General features: G+C 37.7%; 1 protein-coding gene across 12 annotated transcripts in view; it reads right to left on the bottom strand.

Annotated features, from left to right (window-relative positions):
• Positions 1-22559, bottom strand: part of LDB3 (LIM domain binding 3) — a 119821-nt gene that overhangs the window by 60013 nt on the left and 37249 nt on the right. For 9 of the 12 annotated variants that reach the window (XM_052678063.1, XM_052678062.1, XM_052678064.1 and 6 more), the window contains exons 4-5: positions 11047-11122; positions 2664-3070 (exon numbers count right to left, since the gene is read on the bottom strand). In XM_052678063.1, the coding sequence (XP_052534023.1) occupies positions 2664-3070; positions 11047-11122 (483 nt within the window). The remainder of the gene's footprint in view (positions 1-2663; positions 3071-11046; positions 11123-22559) is intronic. The other 3 variants (XM_052678067.1, XM_052678070.1, XM_052678073.1) reach the window with 1 other exon arrangement.

Raw genomic sequence — 22559 nt, 5'->3', positions numbered from 1 at the left:
GAATGCACAGTTTTGAAGTTTCAGAATCTCACGACCTCTATACAATATCTCAACCAAAGCAACAAAGTCCAGAATGGATTTTGCAGGGCTCAGAGTGCCTTCCTTGCATGCTCTTTCACATAACAAAATGGAGACAAACATGAAAGATACAAAGTCCCAAGGTAGTTACATATTTCACCTCACTATCACTTCACTAAGAGCAATTAGAATGATGCCTCTCACTTTATGGTTAACACTCCACTGGGATTGGGAAATATTTAATGTATTCATAAGTTTATTTGCACGTAAACAGATTTAGAATGCTCTAACCCTCAGAGAATTACCTGAGAAGATGGGATAAAGGCAGTTTTAATGTGGTTTTGTTTTTTTAAACAGAACATTTATATGATTTTTCATATATTGTCTTGTCATTCAAGTTCATACACATTGCCATGTCAAGTGCCATTCTGTCAGACTGCCCCTCTGCTGCCATCTATCACAGATGAAAAAAATTAATGAAGTACTGATGGGAAGATTCAGTCTCCACTTCCATACCATCAATATCCACCTCTGATACTGTGGGCCCACATAATAAAATAGGAGGCATTACTTTTGGAGCAGCCCTTGTACATTTTGATTATGTGTACAACATGGAAAAACCACAGAACAAAGACAGAATTGGTGTAGCAATTGGATAGATCAGTACGAGGGAAAGGCATTACAACAGAGGTGTGATGATAGAAGGACTGGCATGATAGAAAGGTGTTATACAGGAAGGGAAGAACATTGCTCACCTGTATCAGAAGATTCCAGGTTCACTGAGGAAAACTTCACCAAGGAGGGATCTCCAACCAGAGATCCTTCCCCAGGGCCAGTCAGCCCTTAAAAGGGGTCTAAGAGAGGTGCAGCCAGGCTCCACCCCTTCCTGTCACACAGCTGAATTGCCTTCACCTGTGCTCCCAGGGCTGAGCTGGTCCTTTCCCCAGGTGCTCAGTGTTTCAATTAGCTTTCCTCAAGAAAACTGTAAATGAGAAGCATTTTGAGGCATACTTGGCTGACCTTGCCTATTATCCTGCTTTCTCTTAAGCATGAATTGCCCTTCTTAATTATCCAGCATGCAAAGAGAGCGTAGGATTTCTTCTGATAAGTTATTAGGAGTGAAAATGCTGAATCAATGAATTACAGAATTGCAGAAGTTGGAAGAGAACTCTAGAGACCAAGTCCAACCTCCCTGCTAGAGCAGGTTCCCTACAATAGATTGCACAGGTAGGCATCCAGATGGATCTTCAATATCCCCAAACAAGGAGAGACCACAGCCTTCCTGAGCAACCTGTTGCAGTGCTCTGTCACCTTCACTGTAAAGAAGTTAATCCACCTATTCGCATGGAACTTCCTATGTTCCAGTTTGTGGCCATTGCTCCTTGTCCTTTTACTACACATTACTGAAAAGAGCTTAGCCTCATCCAATTGCCTCTTGCACTTTAGTTACATATAAACATTGGTCAGATCTCCTTTCAGCCTTCTCCAGGCTGAACAGATCCAGGTCCCTCTGCCTTTCTTCACATGGGAGTTGCTCCAGACATCATCATCACGAATGCCCAAGAGAATTACAATAAATTATCTGAACCAGAAGAATCATCTAAAGCTTTTATACATGCTCTTTCATAGGAATAAAATATCCTTTCCAAAAACTTTAAACCCTTACATTTTGCTCTAGCAAAAAGTGAAACTCTTCTGCATTTGCATATAAAGTAGTTGAAAAGGTGCATTTATAATCACATCTTGAATGGATTGCCTGAAATTTTTGTTATCTCACGTAAACAATTTTCTCCTATTGAAGAAAGGAATTTTCCCATATTCCCAAGATAAAACTTCATTTTAAAATAGGCATGAATAAACAAAATAAATATAGTAGCAGATTAATTCATGAAGGCAGAAAAAGGAGAACTCATTTCTCATTGCTTTTCTCCTCACATGCTGCAGTCTGAGTCACTTACATCACACACCTAAGAGTAACGCAGTTCTCTGGAATACATTAACACACTGAAAACCTTGACAGTGTGACATCAAACTTTGTAGGGAGCATCTGCAGATCATGCCTTCTTAGTATACTAGTTAAGAACACAATGATCAGATGTAAGACAGATTATGTTCAAACCAGAGGATTCAATAAATGGCGCTTTAACTCATTTTACATAAGGAAGCCAATACATACAAGGGAGGGATTAAAGCAGGACATTGCAGTGCACTAGCTTGTCTGGCTTGCTGGTCAAAGCAGTTCTTCCTTAGGAAAGTACCAAAGGGTCAAATCTCTACTATAGCTGCTTCTGTAACGGCTGGTAGGGATACTATGTTCTAGGAGAATACAAACATCATTTTAAAACTGAAAATGCCACAGCTCTGACTAGATTACAGATGCCACTGTCACTGTGGTTCTTCTCATGCTCTGATGATTATTGCCAATTCATATTGCAATTCAGATAACAAAGACCTTACTCTGTAATGGTACTGTGAATATGTTTTTGGGGGTACTAAACAATTTAAAAATCGTTCCAAACTTCAATCATGACTACAACACAAATGAACAACAGGGCAGGTACTATTACATTCATTTTCCAACAAAATCTCGTGTGAATATTACTATGAATTTATTGAAACATTAAATATTTTACCACGTTACCTACCCTATAGGAAGTCCACCTTCTGAAGCCCTCCGTCTGAGACTTAATTTATGCATCTCAGCCATTTCCCTTAGAGTTTCTGCTGAGTAAAGGCCAATAGGGTTGTTATATTGCCTTGCAGGGCTCAGCTGGCGTACAGGACTATTGCCATCAGTCAGTAGAGGGCTTAGTTTTGAACCTAGATTACTCTTTGCAGGTGAAACGTCAGGAGTCACGGACTGAGAGGACATGGAAGATCTAACTGCGGTAGTCTTTAAGTAAGAAGAGCTATTTGAAAAGCTGATCTCTTCCTTGTTGAAGTAGCCTGAAAATGTTCCATTGGTTGCTAAAACACTACCCATAGGCCCAGTCGCCGTGTTAGTTAGAGGACTGAAGGTTGCTCTGTTGCCATTGATTTCCCAAGCAGGTTCCTGTAGTAGCAAACATGCAGGCCAAGAAAAGAAAAAAAAAGAAAAGAGCAATCATAGAACACATGCAAAAAATAATACATCTGCAATCACTGCTTTCTAAACATATTGATAAACTAGCAACAAACGGATTAAGTGCCAAAACATCCAACCTTTCAGGGAAGATTTTCAACAAAGAAGCTCACTGTTTCAAAATCAGGGAGGTAAAACATACTCAAGCACTTTTTATTCTTTTTTTAGTTCAAACCAACAAATTAAAGCTTATTATTAGAAGAGCGTTTGCTATTGGTCAGCTTCATAGCAATGATTGTATACAAATACAACACTGTCTATTAGTTTCTAAGATAATTAAGAAAACTTGAAGAATATCCTAAGGTCAGAACTATCTGAAATAATATACAAACATAAAAGTCAATCTTATTATTACAAAAACATAATTATTCTAAACCACACCATTCTATTTTTCATGAGTACACTTAAAGTTATTGAAGTCCACACCTTGCATTGCTTTCACAGGCTTTGGTTCATGCTGATTAGGCCATGCAGCATTGTTAGCAAATAGACCAAATGGATTCAAGAATAGATATCTGTTCTACAGACAAAATGCCTCTATATTCTGACAATTTCTGTATAATTTCCACTTGAATGAGTGTGTGCATGAGTACATGGCTGATGGCTTTATGATCCTATGGCTACATCCCAGATAGTGTTTCTAACTAGGACTGCAGTCAAAGTCATAGTAAACTCTCCTAACAATAACTGCACTCACAAATGTCTGTGCTGGTTCTCAAATTAGAAGTGTACTAGCAGAAACTAGTAAACTTGTATAAGACAGTACTATGCTTCATTTTAATACATGATTTACTATTAATGCAGTTTAGTGCAACTGAAGTAAAGGGTAATATCAAAATAGAAAAATAATGCTTCTCCTGCAACATGAAGAAGTAATACTTATCACAAAACCCACCTGAACATCAGTTAGAAAGTGCATGTAAAATTTCTTTTCTCACATTAGCTAAAACATCCTTTTCCTTTTTCTGCCCTTCAGTTCAAACTTATTTTGGCATAGCACCATCTAAATCATTGGAACTGGAAAGCACTGAGCACAGGACACACTGTGCACACTTAGGGTTAAACCACCCTTTGGTTCCAGCTACTAGCAGGGTGCAGTGACTGCAGTTCTGTGTTTTTTGGAAGGCTGCCTGCTTATAGTATGAACAATTTTATCAAAGAGTGATATAAACTGCTCTTTCAGTTGGGCCTTTTATAACTTTGCTCTCTGTTTTCTTATTCTTTTTATCTAATATTACAATAATAGAAAACTACTAGTGCTTTGGATATGTATATTAAAAAAAACACTTTTTACCATTCTGCTTGTCAGCTCTTTGTCTTGACAATACCTAACTCTGAAGTTTCCTTTTTTCATTTAAGCAAAGCACCATCTTCATGTTTTAACTTGTCTGTTCAGCAGGTCATGCTCCCTACACGCAGCATCTTTGAAAATGTTTTGCATTTGTAGCTTTGGGAAGGTTGCCTCATGCAACATGAAGAAAATGTTGGCATGATCAATTATAAAAATTACCCGATCTGGGGTATGATGCAGAAGTGTTCCATGTTTGAGGAAAAAAAGGTTTTCAGAGGCATTCACTTCTGTGACTTTAAACAGTTCTCAACATTTAATGGTGTACTCTGAAATATCTAATGCTCTTATCAAAGCTGTGGTTGACAAGAAGAGTAAGTAAAACAATTTTTACAATAAAAAATTTTTGACAGCCCTTCTGGCAATGAAGGGAAAACACAGAAGTTAAAATCTTAAAGGCTCAGTGACAAGCAAAATTCTAATACTAATACTAATAACATTTTTTTTTGAACCTAGAATCCTGAGTTCAACTCACCCTGTGCATCTTTTAAAATAAGGAATTAAATAGTTTCAAAAGTAGCTACTTTATTATATTTTTTGGGTCTGTAATTCTGTAATTTGGATAAGATATTCTATAGCTGAGATGCCCAACAAAATATTTTAGTGCTTCGCAACTTACAGGTTTCTCTAGAGCCCATAATAACCACTTGAATTTTATCTGAGAGGCTTAGAATCCTGGCTCCAGTCTAAATTGGGTTCTGCATGTTTTTCTAGAGGAGGATCACTCCCATGTTTCTCTCTGTACCTGCAGCTGTAACAGGTGCCCAGGTACCCACACGCTCACAGTTCAGAGATCCAGCCAGCCGGAGGCTGCAGTCCACCTTGGGGGACAGGAACAAGAAGGGGACACAGCTCTGAAGAAAGGACAGAGCTCACAAGCTGCTCTCAGTGAAAGCTAGTACAAGAGCAGGTAGTAACCTACAGGGACATTTTGCCTGCTTTGGACTGGCACTGCTGTGTTTGCCATATTTAACATACTACATGCACTTCCCCATAGCCTTACATGAGCCATACACCTACAAATAATTTAGCCTCTGATTCTCTATGTTTGCTGGTATAGGTTATCATTAAACTTCTTTACTTTGATACTGAGGTTCACTAGAAAGATATATATTTTACTTTATCCTCTTAGATTTTTCTATATTGCATATTTAAGATTTAGGGAGGTTGAGTATATTTGGAAAATCAAGATAATATGAACTGATCAGTTATAACTAATTGTAGAAGAACTAGCCCATCCAACAAAGCTAAATATGTGGGAGAGAATTATAACATTAATACATTTAGAATGTTTTGAACCAAATATTGCAGTCCAATAAAATGAACTTAGAACTTTTTTGTTAATAAACATGAAGATAATTTAGCTGGCATTAATAGCTGCCTGGGGCTGTAGAAATAAATGTGAAGTGCTATTCCTTTTAAAGTTAATAAATAAAATGGAATTACATTCTCCAATCATCATACTGCGACGCTGAAAACAGCAACCCACCAGTCTTAAGTGGCCTACTGCATGTTTCCAAGTATTTCTGAATAAAATAGAAATAGAAATAAAATAGAAAGCACTTATTGTCTCTCAAAATGTTTTTTAAAAGCAGCAAACACACAAAGCTGTGTTCTCAAGCTAAGTCACCATTTGTGCAAACGAACGTTACATGCTAGCTGAAAGGGGACAAATAATAAAACAGTACAGAGGTGATTGACTAGAAAAACTATCTGAAGGAGCTATATTAGTTTGTTACATTGAAAAATCAGTGGCTTCTATCTATGTTTACTGTGAACTTCCTTTCTAAACCTTGGAATAAAAGGACATGCAAATAGATCCGACTATGCAGCATCCATATTATAGAACTGCTAGTGAACTAAAATCCAGATATTTCATTAATCAGAACTCATTTTCATTATTTTAGTGTTACTGAACACTAACAGTAAGTGAAGGGAAAATTACAGGGAAGCCCTAAGAAACAACGGCTGATGATTTTACCAAGCTTTACGACATAAACGAACCTTTGCTTTCATTCCACAAGCAATTTCTAGCTGGAAGAGTAGCACACTAGCAACTCATTACTAGAGTTCATAGTAACCCAGCAGTGCCAGGTTAGCATTCTCCACTTTAAGTTAATACTTGTGTTAGTTCAAGTGTAGGGTGTTTCCCCTTATCTGGGGAGAAAGGGATGAAACACGAAGTGGATAAAAGAGCAGTGATACAATTTCTTTTCCATATTCTGCCCAATAATCACCTTACTATCCCTTTGCTGTTGTGATCCCTCATCCTGGGATTGTTCCTGGGACTATATCTTAGAATAAAATACTGTTCCTTCTCTATTTTTTTCTTTCAGGTCAGTCACGACAGCAGATCAATACAGGAAAACAGTTTTTGAAATATGAAGTTCAGATTTCTAATGCTGAGTAGCAGCATTACTTCTCAGGAAACACAGCCAACAGTAACAAGCACCCCCTTGTTTCCCAACTGTCTCTCATCCCAATCTGCCTTGTCATCACTGCGGCTGGAAGGGCAAGATGACGTTTACAACTATGCCAGTGTGTTGCTACTCTTCAGCCGACCAGAAGAGGAGGCTCTGGCATTGAGCAGTGGGCTTGCAGAAATCTCCTACTGCGAGGGAAAACTGGGTTTTAATTTCCCAGCGTAATGGCAGTGAATGAGCTTAAAACTGACAAATGCAGAGGAATCTCAAACATTTGGGAATTCAAGGAAGCAACAAATCAGTTCAGTTTCTATTCTGCAAAATTATTAGTTCTTTTTCTTATAGATATTTCTGTGAAGAGCAAATTCTGCTTTTATATATTGGAGAAGCGAGAAACATTTATATAGAAAAATACTTCACCAGTTTTTCAGGTCCCTTTTTTTGAAAGCTCAAGTACCTTTTGTCTCTTTCTTATAGTCCATACAGTCTTTATTATAAATGACTCTGGCTTTTAGCACTTCTGGGAGAATGGTTTTACATCTCTTCCACTACAGTAATGAATTCGACCTCCCAGCATGCCCAAGAAAAAGGTGTTACTTTAAGCTTTTTATATAAAAGAAAATAGAGGCACAATGGCATTAAATGAGTCTGTTCAAAGACACTCAACAAATAGCTTTTGGCTCAGTCTTCTCTTCCATAGTACAGCTTGCTAAAGAGACCTATCCTCCCTTCATCTATTTTCTCTTAGCCACATGGGTACCTAAATTTGTCAGGAAACAAGTCCTTAACATTATGAGATCCTCAATGGGATTCTGTAATGTGTGTGTTCAGGAAGGTAGTTATATTATAACAGTTAAAGAGGCTTTCTTAATACCTTTACACAAAGGGAAAAATGTTAAATCAGTGCTTAGCCTTAAAGGCTCGGGTCAACTACTTTGAACTGCACTGAGCTCAATCCTCACCTGTATTATGCACGCTTGAAAAGCTGGCAGCAGCTCACTGACTGGTAATGGCTTCATCTCAAGTTCTTGGATTCATACCTACTCTTCTCTCTGTTTGAATGCTGTTAGCCATAGTTATCTCCTCCTCCACCACCTATGCTACATCTGTGGTGACATATCTGATTAAAACATCACAAATCAAAACTGTTTCAAGTTTAAGACTAATGTTAGAGAAGAAAATACTGGAACTGCAAATCAATTTAATTCTTATTTTCAGTAATATACTGCAGCTCAGCTGAAGCCATACTTATAGTTGCAGAACTTGTACCATCTGTAACATCAATCAGCTCAAAAAGGTAATTAGAGAATGCATGGCTTGGGATAGATAGGAAAAATCCTATTGTCCTTCCTTACATCTTTTTTTAAAAAATGCACCTTTATTTCTCTTTAGTGCAGAAAGTGATGACCATAACAAAGAAGAAACACATGCTCCAAAATTAGTGGAAGCTACATTCTGATCAGAATAACATACACAAGAATGTATGGTTTATAATAAGACACTGAACTTGCACATGCAGATTTTTTTTTAGCTAACATTGCCGTGGCTTAACCTTCACCAGAAAGAGGTAAGAAAAACTTCCCTTGATGTTTGAGGTCAGCACTGTCATGATTTGTTTCGTAATGTCATTTTTTGCTATCTTGGTAAGGCAACTTAACTCTTTTCAAGTGAACCATCAAAGTCTAAACATTGTCAAGCAGTGATGTGGAGGTGGCAGCTTCTTGCATATGTGTCAAAGAACTCTTCATTTCTACAGTGACAGTGTTAACAGGAATAATATAGGGATAAACAAAGAAACATTGATTTTAAAGTGTACTTACTGTGTAACATATCTTATTGTGACATCCTCACACTGCTGTTTGTGCCACTAAAATTTTATTCTGGATTTTGAAACCTATTTTCCAAAGGGTCAATGCCTTCATTACATTCCAAACCATCCTCAGAGAAGAATTCCACTTTCTGCACTCAACATTACCTTTATTACTTTATAACAACTAAACTCACTGTTGTCCACTTCAACTATTTTTCTATTACTCAGATAAAAGTCTTAGGCCAGGAAGACATACTGCTGGCTTTCAGTAGGCTTGTTTTTATATCTGATCAGCAACTTCCATGCTCCAAAACATAACTGTCACTCCTAACCTGCTAATGGCCCCCCACTCCAGCACTCCACTGCTGCCTGTTCCACTAGGTTTTTTTAGGCAGGATCTCTGGCCTGTTTGAATACTGTCAGAAAACCAGTTCCCCACCTTCTCCAAATAAAGGTGCTACAAATTCTCTTTTCCAGCTGCAACTACTGCTTATACCCCATTCAGAATCCTACCTTCAGTAGCTGCTATAAGCTTTTCCTAAGCCAGGATGCACAGAATGCTCAAGTGTAAGACAACATGCTCTTGAAAAAGAATCAGATCCTGTGGTATTATATCACTTAGGCAGATCAAAATAGGAAACGTGAAGTGCATTTTATGACTTCTGTGTCAAAGGTGTTTTTAAAAACCTACAGTGTGTAGAGTTAATTCTTCTATAGGGTAGTTGGATATGGAAAACAGTTTTGTGTAGTAAGCAGCTTTGAATGCCTATGGCAATAATTTTCAAATTGACAGCTGCTATGGAAGGATCATGCCTAACACAGAACTGTATAAATAGATTCATTTTTATACAGGCTTTTATAGGCCTGCAGTGAGAGTAGTCAAACTTGTCATACCTGTGTAGGTGTTAGTGAAGGTCTCAAAAGAGAGTCACCAGTCTTGCATTGGGGAATAGCTCTGAAGAGAGATCGTGTACTTGTTGCCTTGAAAACTAACAGCATTCTGTGTAGTTCTTAAAGGAAAATAAGGACTTGATTCCCCTTCCTGCCCTGTATTTTGCTGGTGCATTGGAACACCAATCTAATTGAAAGAATGATCCACCCTTTTTTTCCCCAGGAATTTCTAAGTATTGTTTGGCATGTCTTCCAATAACTTTCTCCTAGATAACACTTGTAAAATCATGATATAAGGAGAAATAACTCTGAGCAAGATCAATTATTGATTTCTTCCCTCACCAAAAAGATTACAAGATCCAGAATGAAGTAACATTTTTTCTGACTCAACTAATAAACAGCTCTTCAAGTTCATTTCAAATTTAGCAAAATAAAATTGACTCAAATTATTCTTCCTGGTTGTGTTTTCTAGCTTCTTGCTAGCTTCTATGTGCCCATGGTAGTTACGTGGATGATGCCAACTTCCTAAGTCTTGAATTTGGAAAGTATGGTGTTTATTTTAAACAATGTTTTACAAATTATCACCAGAAATTTGAACTATTGAAGTAGGAGGAGATCACCTAGTTCCCCATGCCTTTTGATCATGAATGTTTCTTTCTTATGTTACAAGGTTGGGATGAAACTGATGCAGAATGAATAAAATTGCAGTAAGGGAGATTTTACCTCCTCTCCATTTATCTAATTAAACGTATCACCAATACAAACATCCTCCTCAGTGCTTTAGCCTTAGGATGTATACCATCTGTCAGGCACCCTAACTCCTCAGTTTCTCCAAAATATACCTGATGTCTTGTCAGAGAGTCACTGAATGGTTGTTCAAATACAAACATTTAAATTATGGAAACTAACTACATTTAAGAACAGAAGCCAAGCCATCCATTTCCTCTGCCATTTGCTATTATTCACTAAATCAACTCATCGTTTTATTTCAATGTTTGTTGAACAATGCAACAAGAATGTGATATGATGCAAATCTTCAATTCTCTGGTATGTCTGTGTTTCAAATCAGTGCATTTCCAGTTGTAGCCTGGATTCAGTTACACTGAGGCACAGTCTAAAGGGTTTTTCCCCAAGAACAAACAAAAACAAGTGTCTATTTTCAGCATTTGGTAGCCACTTTCTTACATGAAAAAAGTCAGGAAGACAACAGATTCTTTGCTCAGAATGAGATCATAGGACAGCTAGATGCCTTGGTTCTGTTAATCAGAAACTAGCAAAATATAGGTCATCAGGTACATTATAATCAATTTTGCTTCCTATGCGTTCATTCAATATTTATTTAGGATGGACAAAATATATTTTCAGTAGTAGGTATTTACCTTCACTGTGGTAGATAAAAATGTTAACTTTGGCTGAATATAACTGTGTCACATACCTTCTGGTGGGGAATTACAGCTCTGGGTGAGTCAATTTTGGGTGGTGTGGTTGAAACTGGCACTGGACGTTTCGATCTGAGGATTAAAAAAAAAGATTTTGCAATCAGAACTCTTTTTTCCCAGATAAAATTTTACATTTCTTGCAAAAATGCTACTTCATCAGTAGTGAAAATTAGGCAAAGCTAGCACATTTTCTAGTCATCATAAAGCTTTTTCCATGTTCTCACTAGCAAAAGTCTTAGATGTGAAAAATAATGCCTGATTTAGTTTCTCTGAACAGTGAAAAGCCTTCCACTTTGCATCACCCATTTTCTAGTACCTTATGACTGGATTTTTACAGATGCCAGCTAGCTGTAACAGGAGATAAACTCATGTTTAGACAGCATTCTAGAAAATGAGACTTAGTGGCTTAAAATGCAATGACTATGCTTTGATACTGAGGCATGTCAAGATCAACTCCTCAAAAGATTATGACTTTATAGTCTCAACAGTAGATCACTTCACTCCAAATACTCACCACCTTCCATCTGTGTTTGACAAATACATGAGGATTTTAAAAACTGAAGTAAACCATACCGAAATATTTGCAAAACACACAATGCACCCTTTAATTGGAATATAACAAAATCAATTTAGCAGATTTAAAATGTTAACTAAGTACTTCAGGATGCTCAGAAAGTGAAGATGTATTGTGAAGGTTTTGAGAACTTCACTGAATGCCCTTCTGAAATCTTCTCAGAAAACACAGGATCATGGGAAAATGAACTGAGGAAAGTACATGTAATCAAAGGAATCACAGTTCTGCTATTGCTGTGCTATTGCCAACCCATAGATTAGAGTTATATTTCAAAACCTCATCCATAAAAATTATATTTTGTAATATAACAAAAATGAAATAAAAGTACTGAAAATCACACAAAACTGTTACTGAAGCAGAATTAACTAAGATGTCTGGAAATATTTGCTTTAGAAAATAAATGAATAGAAGACATTGTACAAGTTAGGAAAACAGTGAACAGTAGGAAAAGGAAAAATAAAGCTATGCTGGACATAAAGTAAAATTGAAAAGACAACATATATACAATTGGTAGAAGGCAAAATTTGTTTCCTAGAGTAGTTGATTAACTTGAAGTAAAATTTAACGCTAGAAGACAACATTGAGACTACAAGAATAATAGGCCATCAGGATGGATTAGATAGTTATCCCTATAACAAAAACACAGAAGATGCTTTTGGTCCAGTAAAAATATGTAGCCATACAGGTTCTCATTTTTCATAGCACAACTTAATAAAAGACTGATAAGGGAAGATATTCCATTTTAGGCTCTTTATTTCCTTACTGAGGGCTGTGTTGCTCTTTCCAATGACATACCTAACAAGGGCAGCTACTGGAGAGAGAAAACTGAGAAAGACAAAAGCTGGGGCCAGTCATAGTGGGAATCCATGTGTTAAAACATAGCATCACACTGAACTGTGTATTTAGCTTTAGTTGCCACATATAAAATGAATTATCTTCACAGGAACTGGAAGATTTCTTAATGGAGAACAGAAATTATGTGACTCTTTTAACCTGCCCACAACACGGGGGCTGGAACTAGATGTTCTCTCAGGTTCCTGTCAACCCAAGCCACTCTATGATTGTATAATTCCTGAAGCAGGAGGCTAGAAAATCGTAAAAGGCACTAATAACTGATATTTACAGATTGCATATATTGTAATATAATATCAATCCAAGAAAGGCTTCAAGTTCCAAGAACAAAAGTTGATTGCTAACTGCCTAGAAAAACTTTCCTTAGTGATGCATTATTAACCCATCTTTTTTCAGAAGTGCTTCCACCAACCATTTCAGCTAAGAGAAAAAATAAGTCATTTAAGATGTGCACACTCATCGCAAAAGAAAATAAAGTAAGCTCCAGCCCAGAACACAGAGTTGCAAAAAAAAACTAACTGAAAAAATTTATAAATAAGTAAAGATTTAGGGGAGATTCTGATCCTCCTTCTGCTAGTACCCAGGTATTTCTGTGAAGTTACTGAGGGGGTCCTAGACATAGTCAAACCCAGAGCCAGGCAGCATGGGCACTGAGTGTACCTTCTGCTCTATCCATTGATCATGAATTCTAGTGCCAAAGTTGCTCAGCAGTGTAAATGCTTTTTGTTGCTTTTACATGCAGAACAAACAGCTGCATACAGCAAGTTTAATGCTTAACTAGAAAATATTTGTATTGCATTATCCTGGGCTGCATCAAGAAGGGTGGCCAGCAAGGTGAGGGAGGTGATTGTCCACCTCTGCTCTCGTCAGACCCCATCTAGAGTACTGCATCCAGGCCTGCAGTCCCCTACAATTCTGCTGCTTATTTTATCTCTATTTTTCCCAGTCATTACTTCACCACAGAAGATGCTAAGGAGCTTTACTTCTTTCAAACATTGCTCATAAACTACCTCTGCCATTTACAGTGTTATCCAACAAAGATTATTATTCCGCATCAACTTGAAGATTTTAAGATATTACTTTAGAACAAGAAGCGTTCCTACATAACTCTTGGATGTTTGTAACTGTGATATTTAACAACAGAATGATAAAGCTTGCTAAATTTGGCACAGGTTTGCATCGGAGAAAAGGGCAAAAGAGGTGAAGTCAATTTGTGGAATGAAAAATGTATGTACTTCTAAAGTGATTATTTACATAAGAGCTATCATTCCTCAGGGAAAATATACTGCACGTTCAGGATATTTTTTTCTCCCTTCTTTTCTAACCATATCCTGCGGCACCACTACTAACTTAGATTTTTTGCTTTTCAAGTCACTAAGGTGCTGCTGTACGTGTCTGTCTCAGCTTACATTTTAATTCATTGACTGCAAAATTTTTTCTTCCAAAAACCCATGGACTACACTTAGCTTGTAGAGTTGCGAAGAATATGGAAGTCCAAATTCTACAAATGATTGTGATAGTTATAGATTTGATGTTGAAATATTCCAGGAAATTTTTTTTCCAAGTCAAAGCAATTGATTTGTTTTCAACTTGTCCACATTTTGTTTTCTAGTTTTAAAGTTAAAAGTGGAAATGAAAGGTTTGTTTCTCAGCCTTAAAAAAGCCCAAATACCTAATTCTGCAATTAAAAAAATTCCATTTTTTTAATTCTTCCCTAATATCTCCTGTTCTGGGAAATACACCTCCCCTGTCTCCACGTACAGATTCTCTGCCTTACTGAAGTTTAAAAGCAGTAGGGATCTAGTTTTGAGAAGCAGTTCAATTTTGTTAGTACTGTTGATATAACTGTCAAAATTTCTACTTGTTCCCATCTACCTAAATATATCTTTAATCAAAGAGCACTTGACTTCAATTCTATTATCTTTGCACTCACAACAAATATTCATTAGGACTCAGCTGCACTGAGAGGAGCTGCCTGCTTAAGGAAGAGCTTCCGTAGAGTTAGAATTCTGTAATGCAATTACAGCTTATCCCTACTCTCGGGAGCATATCACCATACTTGGAGACAGCAGATTCGATCTAACAGCTGATAGCTCTTTTTCATGTACATGGCATTTTTTTGTAGTTGATAATTTTGGCAGTCAGTGTCCACCTTCACTTCTTGGATTCTCAGGACAGCTAAAATCATTTTTACATTAAGCTCGTGTTGTTACTTCATTATATACGTGACCATCTATATACACTGATTAAGATGCTCAAAATGTGTCTTACTGTCCCAAAACTTGAAGAAGGGGGGGTTCTATAGAAAGGTAATACAACAAATCAACTACAAAATATTTTGAAATCATTTTATCTACTTTACATATCTCCTAATTTAATAGAGTGGGTCACACTGGACTTTGGATACATATCAATTAAATGCAGTAATATTAATTTTGAGAAAACAGAAGTAAAATAGCTAGACTAGATATTTTTCATGGTCATCACTTCAATATGTCCATCTTCAGCCAAACACTGAATGAAATATCATGCACAGAAGCTACCCACTGATTCTAAGTCTTGCAGGGAAAACCCCGAGTCTTATGATCTGATCCCACGGTTTAAGCTCACTAAGCTCTTCCTGTACATTAGCAAACAGGCTCAGCATCCTTTATGAGAATCACAAATACAAAACCCACAATACTTCATATATCATTGTGATCACTTTGGGGCTAGGATGAAGCCTAGTTTCAACTTATCAAGATAGCATCTGTACCTGCATTGAAATTGATAAATACTTCCATCAGCAGTTTTGCTCTATGTCAACAGTAATGCAAATATTAGCATTTGGATGCATGACTGACTTGTTAATTATTTCCCTGCATTGCACTACACTCAGATGGACTGCAGAACTGGCAGTTACAGTTTTCAGGCCTGTTGTTCGTACCCATAGCATTATATGAACAAAAATACTCGTAAATGTCATCTCTAAGTAAGCAGTTATCAAAAAATCTGTGGAAGAGAACGTTTACAAGTACATAATATCTATTTCCTTTAGAAGGGATTTGAGCAAAGGGTAGATGTAAATATTACAGGACAGAAAAGGAAAAAGCAGAGAAATCTTGGTGAGTTTAGATTAAGGAAGGAAAGGGAAAGTGAGAAAAAGTACTTGTGAGGCTGTGAGTTTTGAAAATGAGTACATATCTATAGATTCTGAAGCAGCAAACAAATTCTACTCTCCTGTTTTCTCTTCAGCTCCCCCTTGTCCCACTGGATGACACCTACACATCTTTTTTACTCTTCCCCTTTCTCTTGTGAGACAAAAACTCTTCACCTGAATTCCCTTGTATTCTGCCCTTGAGCTGTTCCCTCCTGGAACTAATGCTTCCATTGCCTCCCAGTTGACTCAATAACAGCTCTGAGATTCCTCCACCCCAGCAGCAACTGAGGGCAGAATTCAGATTGCTCAGCTGTAGAGAAGAGTGTTAGAGAATCACAAGGGAGACACTGAAATAGAATCACAATAATCAGGGAGGGTTCAGAGCTTAATCATATATAATCTCACTTTAAATCTCTGACAATTCAGTAGTTATTTATTATTCATGATTGTATTTATTATTTCTAATTACTGCCAGATGCTAAAAATAAATGGAATTAAGGTGAAGAAGCAAATAATGAAATAATTTGTTAGTGTAAGAAGAGAAGAACAAAACATTTAGGTTGTGAAAGGATCTAATACTGAAGAGCTGTTATTACAAGGAGCAGGAAAATGCACTGTCTTTATCCAGCGTTTAAATGTATGCCTTAACTTGGACTAAAAACGTCACTCTCTCACTCACCCCAGTAAGCATAATAATTAAAAAATGCTGAGGACTCGGACATTAAAAAATATTTACCTATGTATTTTTTACTGAAGAGCATCTAAAGTGAAACATAGCCTTTTCTCCTGTTTAACTTTCCCCCACCACGCAGATAATGTATTTGACTCTTAGATCACCTCCATTCAAGTACCATCAGACTCCAGGGCAGTCCCGCAACTCTTCACTTTCCAACAGCTTTGTTAAGGGTGAACATCATTCAGCTGCAGATTTCAGATCAACACTGGGAGCTGCTGTAGAGAATCACCCAGAAGTATGCAGCCAAGACTCAAAGGTATGGTGAATCCATCCCTTTTTTAAAAAGGAAGGAAAGAGATTCACAAAAGAAGAATACAAAGCTCAACAGCTGCCTTCTGTTGAAGGTACTTCTCACAGTAGCTGTCTGTGCTGTCCAAATCCAAATATGTTGATATTACACAGATGAAGTCTATTCTTCCCTTTGCCACTCGACATTTGCTAATAGCAAATCTAATGCTCTAGATACTTTGAGCATCATGATCACAAATGATTAGAATTTCCTGAAGCTGTCAATGATGCAAAATTAGTTATCTGTTTTTCCTGTAATTTCTTTAACTCGGAATGTGGACATTATAGCATACTGCATGGCTTTCAGAGCATTTCTAATTGATGTATATGGCAGAAAGAACAATTAGGGGTCATGGATAATAGGATCTTAACTGTAGTTCAATTCATTTAGCTATTCACTGTTTGCAAACCAGAATACATCAGTGAGCTTTCCATCAGTGCCTTTCCTTCACTTTTTCTTACTGTTTAGAGGATGCAAACTGAAGTGGGTTACACAGAGCCAAACATTCACTGCCATTGTCTCACCACAATAATCAGTAACTTATCTAAGCAAAGTTCCAGTGCTTCTGAAAGATATGAATATCTTCAGTTATTGCAACAAGCAAGTGTGATGTTTATAAGCAGTGCTCAGAGATACCTGAAGAGATGTACATTCTACTCTCCAGTGTGCTGATACCTATATTTTTACACCTTGCTTACTAGGCTAAACAGACATTCACAAAGGCTCTACAGAAAAACAAATAAGATACGCATCTATACACACCACAGTCACTACATGGTTCATTTTGCTCTTTGCTTTGTTGATTTTTTTGTTTGTTTGTTTGTTTTAAATGCTGCTACGTGCTTAAAGTGCCTTCTTCACCAAGACAACTAACTTACAATTTCATGCTCAATAATAATTCCATTACTTGCTTCAGTAGCTAACCTGCCAATTATGCTGCAGAAAAAGGATGATCCTGTGACAGGGCCACTATCTTTGGAATTAAAATTCAGTTTTTATCTGCTACTACACAGGATGGCCTACAGAAAGTTACTGGACATTCTACTTTGCTTCTCTGCAGAAAGACAATTTCCCTCATGGGAGTAAACATATGAAAGGCTATGAGTGATCCAAATGCACTGTTGAGACAGCAATATAATGAGCAGATGCTTTCTCTAATTATTTAACGCTTTTTGGAACTTTTGAGATAAACAGTTTTCTTCCTACACTGTTGATTAGCTGTAAGAAAACTAAGCAACCATTTTTTTCCTCATCTGATAGATGTCAAATCTGCCAGAAGCTGTATCTGACAGATTTTGACCTGAAACTTAATTCTCATTTTAAGACTGCTTACTTAAGAAAGTTTGCCAGGCCTCGTCAAAAAAATTTGCTTCCTTCTGAATTATTCGAGTACTGTTTGAAGTTGTCTTTATGACAATGCAGAAACTACTCCACCACCTGCCAGTGCCCAGTACTGCCATGCTGCAGTAGACAGCAGTCAGAAAGTGGAAACAAAGAGATGGCCAACCTCTGAAGAGCCTAAAAGCCAAGCAGAACATACCTTGGTGTGTCCCTGATTTTAACAGGGATATCAATTATTAAAATATGGAGAAAAAAAAAAAAGACCTGGTAACTTTTATAGTGGCTGATGTGCATGAAATATCACAAAGAAGATCCAAAGGAAACTTCACATACACAAATAATGTATTACAGGATTGACCCAGTAAAACATTCATATTTCACCCAATTGAATGACTCTCTACTTTGCTCTTGTGAGGCCTCATCTGGAGTACTGTGTCCAGGTCTGGAGGCGCCAGTACAAGAAAGACAGGGAGCTGCTGGAGAGGGTCCAGAGGAAAGCCACAAAGATGATCAGGGGACTGGAGCACCTCCCCTATGAAGACAAGCTGAGAGAGCTGGGCTTGTTCAGCCTGGAGAAAAGAAGGCTGCAGGGTGACCTCATTGCAGCCTTTCAGTACCTAAAGGGAGCCTACAAACAGGAGGGGAATCAACTCTTTGAAAGGGTTGATAACTGCAGGACAAAGGGAAATGATTTTTAGTTGAGGGAGGGAAGATTTAGGTTAGATGTAGGGGGAAGTTCTTTACAGAGAGCAGTGAGGTGCTGGAACAGCTGCCCAGAGAGGTTGTGGATGTCCTGTTAGCCAGGTTGGATGGGGCTCTGGGTAGCTTGGTCAAGTATTAAACGTGGAGGTTGGTGGCCCTGCCTGTGGCAGGGGGGTTGGAGAATCATGACCCTTGAGATCCCTTCCAACCCTGGCCATTCTGTGATTGTGACTCCTCAATTCCACTTCTTACAAGTAATGTATTAGCTTGAAGCACGTAATTTACATTTTGCCACATCCATACTTAAGCCAATCAACATTAATCAACAAGAAAAGGTCTCAGCCCTGATATATTGTGACCTTCTTGTGAGCTTAACATTTTGGGTAATATACCAACTTGATGATTGCAGAATGCAACTAGTAAATACTTGTTTCAAAGATTATAGCTGTCATGTATATTGAGTTGTGTAAGCCTGTTGATTTGGATAAGATGCGCCAGTGATATCCATCATAACTATTCCATGCTAAATACAACATAAGACATATAAGAATTCACACAGAGATGGATGAAATTAGCTCATCCATTGCATTTTTATCTTACAAATAAGAGGATGAATTTAACTTCACTGAAAGCTGATGTTTCAAGGTAGGGAAGAAGTATGTGCAGCCTGAGAATAGTTCAAATCCCTGAGCAAAATCTTCTTATAATCAAAACCTGACTGCACTTTAAAGCCTTGGTGCTACAGTTTCCAGGCTCTAAAACTAACAAGGACACTTTATGCACTGAGTGTAAATAGCAGTCCACCCATCCTGCTCACGTAGAGAATATATTCATTGCAATGACTGATATTTGTATTTTATTTTCCATGGAAAAAGCAAATCATCACTTTCAAAAGCATTAAACGTTAACTACTCCAAGATGGTAGCTCATAGTCTTGTCCAGATACCAGCCTAACATTCGGAGACAAACGCTACCATCCTCTCATGTCTGCACACAGGCACAACTGGGGCATTCAGTGAGATTCATCTCCACTTCAGAACTCATAATAACACATGTTAACTTTTTTAAGCCAACTTTTTCTTTAATGCACTGAGCACGTGGTCTCATCAGAAGTTTGGGGAAGAAACCTTGGATACTGAGGATAAAAGTTCCAGGGTTGAATTTCTAAGCAAAATAAGAATTAGTGTCACACCACATTCACATGATTGTTGCTTTCCTCTTTTTCCTATCATTGCGACTAAAATTTTGAATTTATGCATACTGTGAATAAGTAAGGAATGTAAGAATCTGACTACTACACTATTCTTACCTTGCCAAAAGTAGAATTTAGAATTCCTTTCCTGAATGCAAGTACACGCAGTCACCAACTGACTCAACTGAGGAACCAACCTTTGAGGAAAGGCTGAGGACACCTGGATTGTCTTCTCAAGAGAAAAAGAGGTTAAGACAACTTCATCATCCTCCACAGCTCCCTGAAGATAAGAAATCATAGAATGGCCTGGGTTGAAAAGGACCACAATACTCATCTGGTTTCAACCCCCTGCTGTGTGCAGGGTCACCAACCAGCAGACCAGGCTGCCCAGAGCCACATCCAGCCTGGCCTTGAATGCCTCCGGGGATGGGGCATCCACAACCTCCTTGGGCAACCTGTTCCAGTGCCTCACCATCCTCTGGGTGAAAAACTTTGTCCTAGTATCTAACCTAAACCTCCCCTGTCTCAGTTTAAGACACGAAGGTGCCTATAACTTCTTACCATTAACCAATGATGGACACACAGAAAGAGATCTCTCCTATGCCAGTGGAGTCAGACTGGACATTGGCAAGAACATACCCACTGTGGGGGTGGTCAGACACTGGAACAGGTTTCCTAATGAGGTGGTTGAAACCCTGTGCTTGTTGGCATTCAAGGGCCATTTGGATAATGTCCTTAAAACACAGCTAAATTTTGGTTAGCTCTTGAACTGGTCAGGCATCTAGACTCAATGATCTTTGAAGGTCCCTTCCCACTGGAGTATTCTAGCCTATTTTAACTTGAGGTCTCCAAAATGTACTGTCCACATGGTGTAAGATCTGAGACCTCAGTGCGATCTAGACCAGAATTACTCCATTGAGTGTGGCATTGAATAACCAACATGGCATCAACTTTGTATTTTTTTTTCTGATATGAAATTCAGAAACTACTGACTCAATATGTAAATTCTCTGAGAATCACATTAGCTTTTTTAAACAATTTCTGCAAAATTCAAGAAGGGAACAGACTAAAGGACAGAGCTTTGTTTTTTTTGTGTGTGTGTGGTTTTTTCTTTAGGTTTTTTTTTTTTTTTTTTTTTTTTTTTTTTACTCTGATACACTTCTTTCTTGCCATAAAATTTCAGACCATATTTCTAAGGCAATGTGAACATATTTATACTTGAAAATATGCTAAGACTAACACTTCTAGTGAAATTGTATCAAATGCAAGTCAAAATGCAAGTCACACACCTTCTTGAACTCTGAAGGCTGTGGGTAGGAGGCAGGCATTTGTATCCTTAGTCTGCACTGACACAGTAGCAATGGACTTGCTTCTGTATGTAGTAATTCAGAAATCTTACTCAAGTTTTTTGCTTCCCAAACTTGTAAGTGCTGCTATCTTAGCTATTGAGTCCCAAGCAGTACTGCTGAGCTGTGAAAGTATTGCTGCAGTCTCATCCAAGGAACAGTCATTTGACACCAGGAATTCAGTTTCCATAAAGACTACAGTAGAAAAGCAGTAATGGCCAGGAAGAAGTTAGCTACCCCAAGAATGGATTTCAGGATAGGCATTCACAAGGCAGAACACAAGCACTAGCAAGTCAACACTAGCATTAGCTTTCCTTTCAAAAAAAGGAAAGAAGTCATATTCGCATGAGAACAGATTCTCCCTCTATACATAAGCAGTCCCTGAATGAAAGCATTATTAGTCTAATGAATGTAATAAAATCATCCAAATAAAAGGAGAAAAAGTTCCAAAACCATGCTTTCATTTTCTGTCTGTTTTTACTAATCTCTTCCTACAATGCTTTTTGGCAGTGTTTCCAGTAATACCCCAACTACTCAATATTTTAGTCTGTGCTTTTGGGAGAATTGCCTATAGAAAGTTTACTCTTAAACTGTAATATTTACCCTCTTCTAATTCTTGTTCAAGCATAAACCCAGCCTAAATCTGGTTCTGATTTTAAAATATGCCCATCAGCCCTACAACATGTACAGAATTGTTTACTATTCACAGCTTCAGACAAAAGAAAGCAGTTCACAATGACCTTTCAATTTCCTTGGCTTGCAGTTTGCTGTTACCACATACTTTATTTATGGTAGATCTGAAATAAATACTGCAGGATCAGCCATCTTTTGGTGCTGCACAAGAAAAGGAAAGCTATTAAATATTTACCATAAATCTCTCCTAGCTTTACAACTGATTCTTCCCATTTCACTACTAAAAAGTATTATTTAGCTTTTGATTTGCCAGCAAAAAGCAGTCAATTGTGGCTGCCTGAATGCAAACTGTATTCCAACACTGGCTTGCCCTGAAAGGGGGGGACATTGTGTCAATGCATATCAGGCCTGCACCTTCCCTGCTCCTCTGCAGGAACTCGTAGTGACACCAAAGCAGGCATCTTGGAGCATCACAGGAATGCCTATGCCAGCAGAATGAGGCATGCTCATATTACAGCATTTTCCAAAACTTAGTCAGTACATTTGGTGAATCCTTTCCAAGGAGGCTGATCAGATTCCTCGAGTTAAGATCAAATGAATACTGTGGATGCTCCAGTGAAATGTGTTAACAAATAATACTGTATTCATGAACTGTATTTGAATTTTAAAAAGAAACCTATTTGTATCAATTAAAAATAAATTTTG

The sequence above is a fragment of the Tympanuchus pallidicinctus genome, unplaced genomic scaffold (genome assembly GCF_026119805.1).
Source record: "Tympanuchus pallidicinctus isolate F22 unplaced genomic scaffold, pur_lepc_1.0 scaffold16, whole genome shotgun sequence".
Classification (NCBI taxonomy): Eukaryota; Metazoa; Chordata; class Aves; order Galliformes; family Phasianidae; genus Tympanuchus; species Tympanuchus pallidicinctus.
The sequence above is the reverse complement of the archived record's forward strand: the minus strand, read 5'-3'. Positions and strand labels throughout refer to the sequence as shown.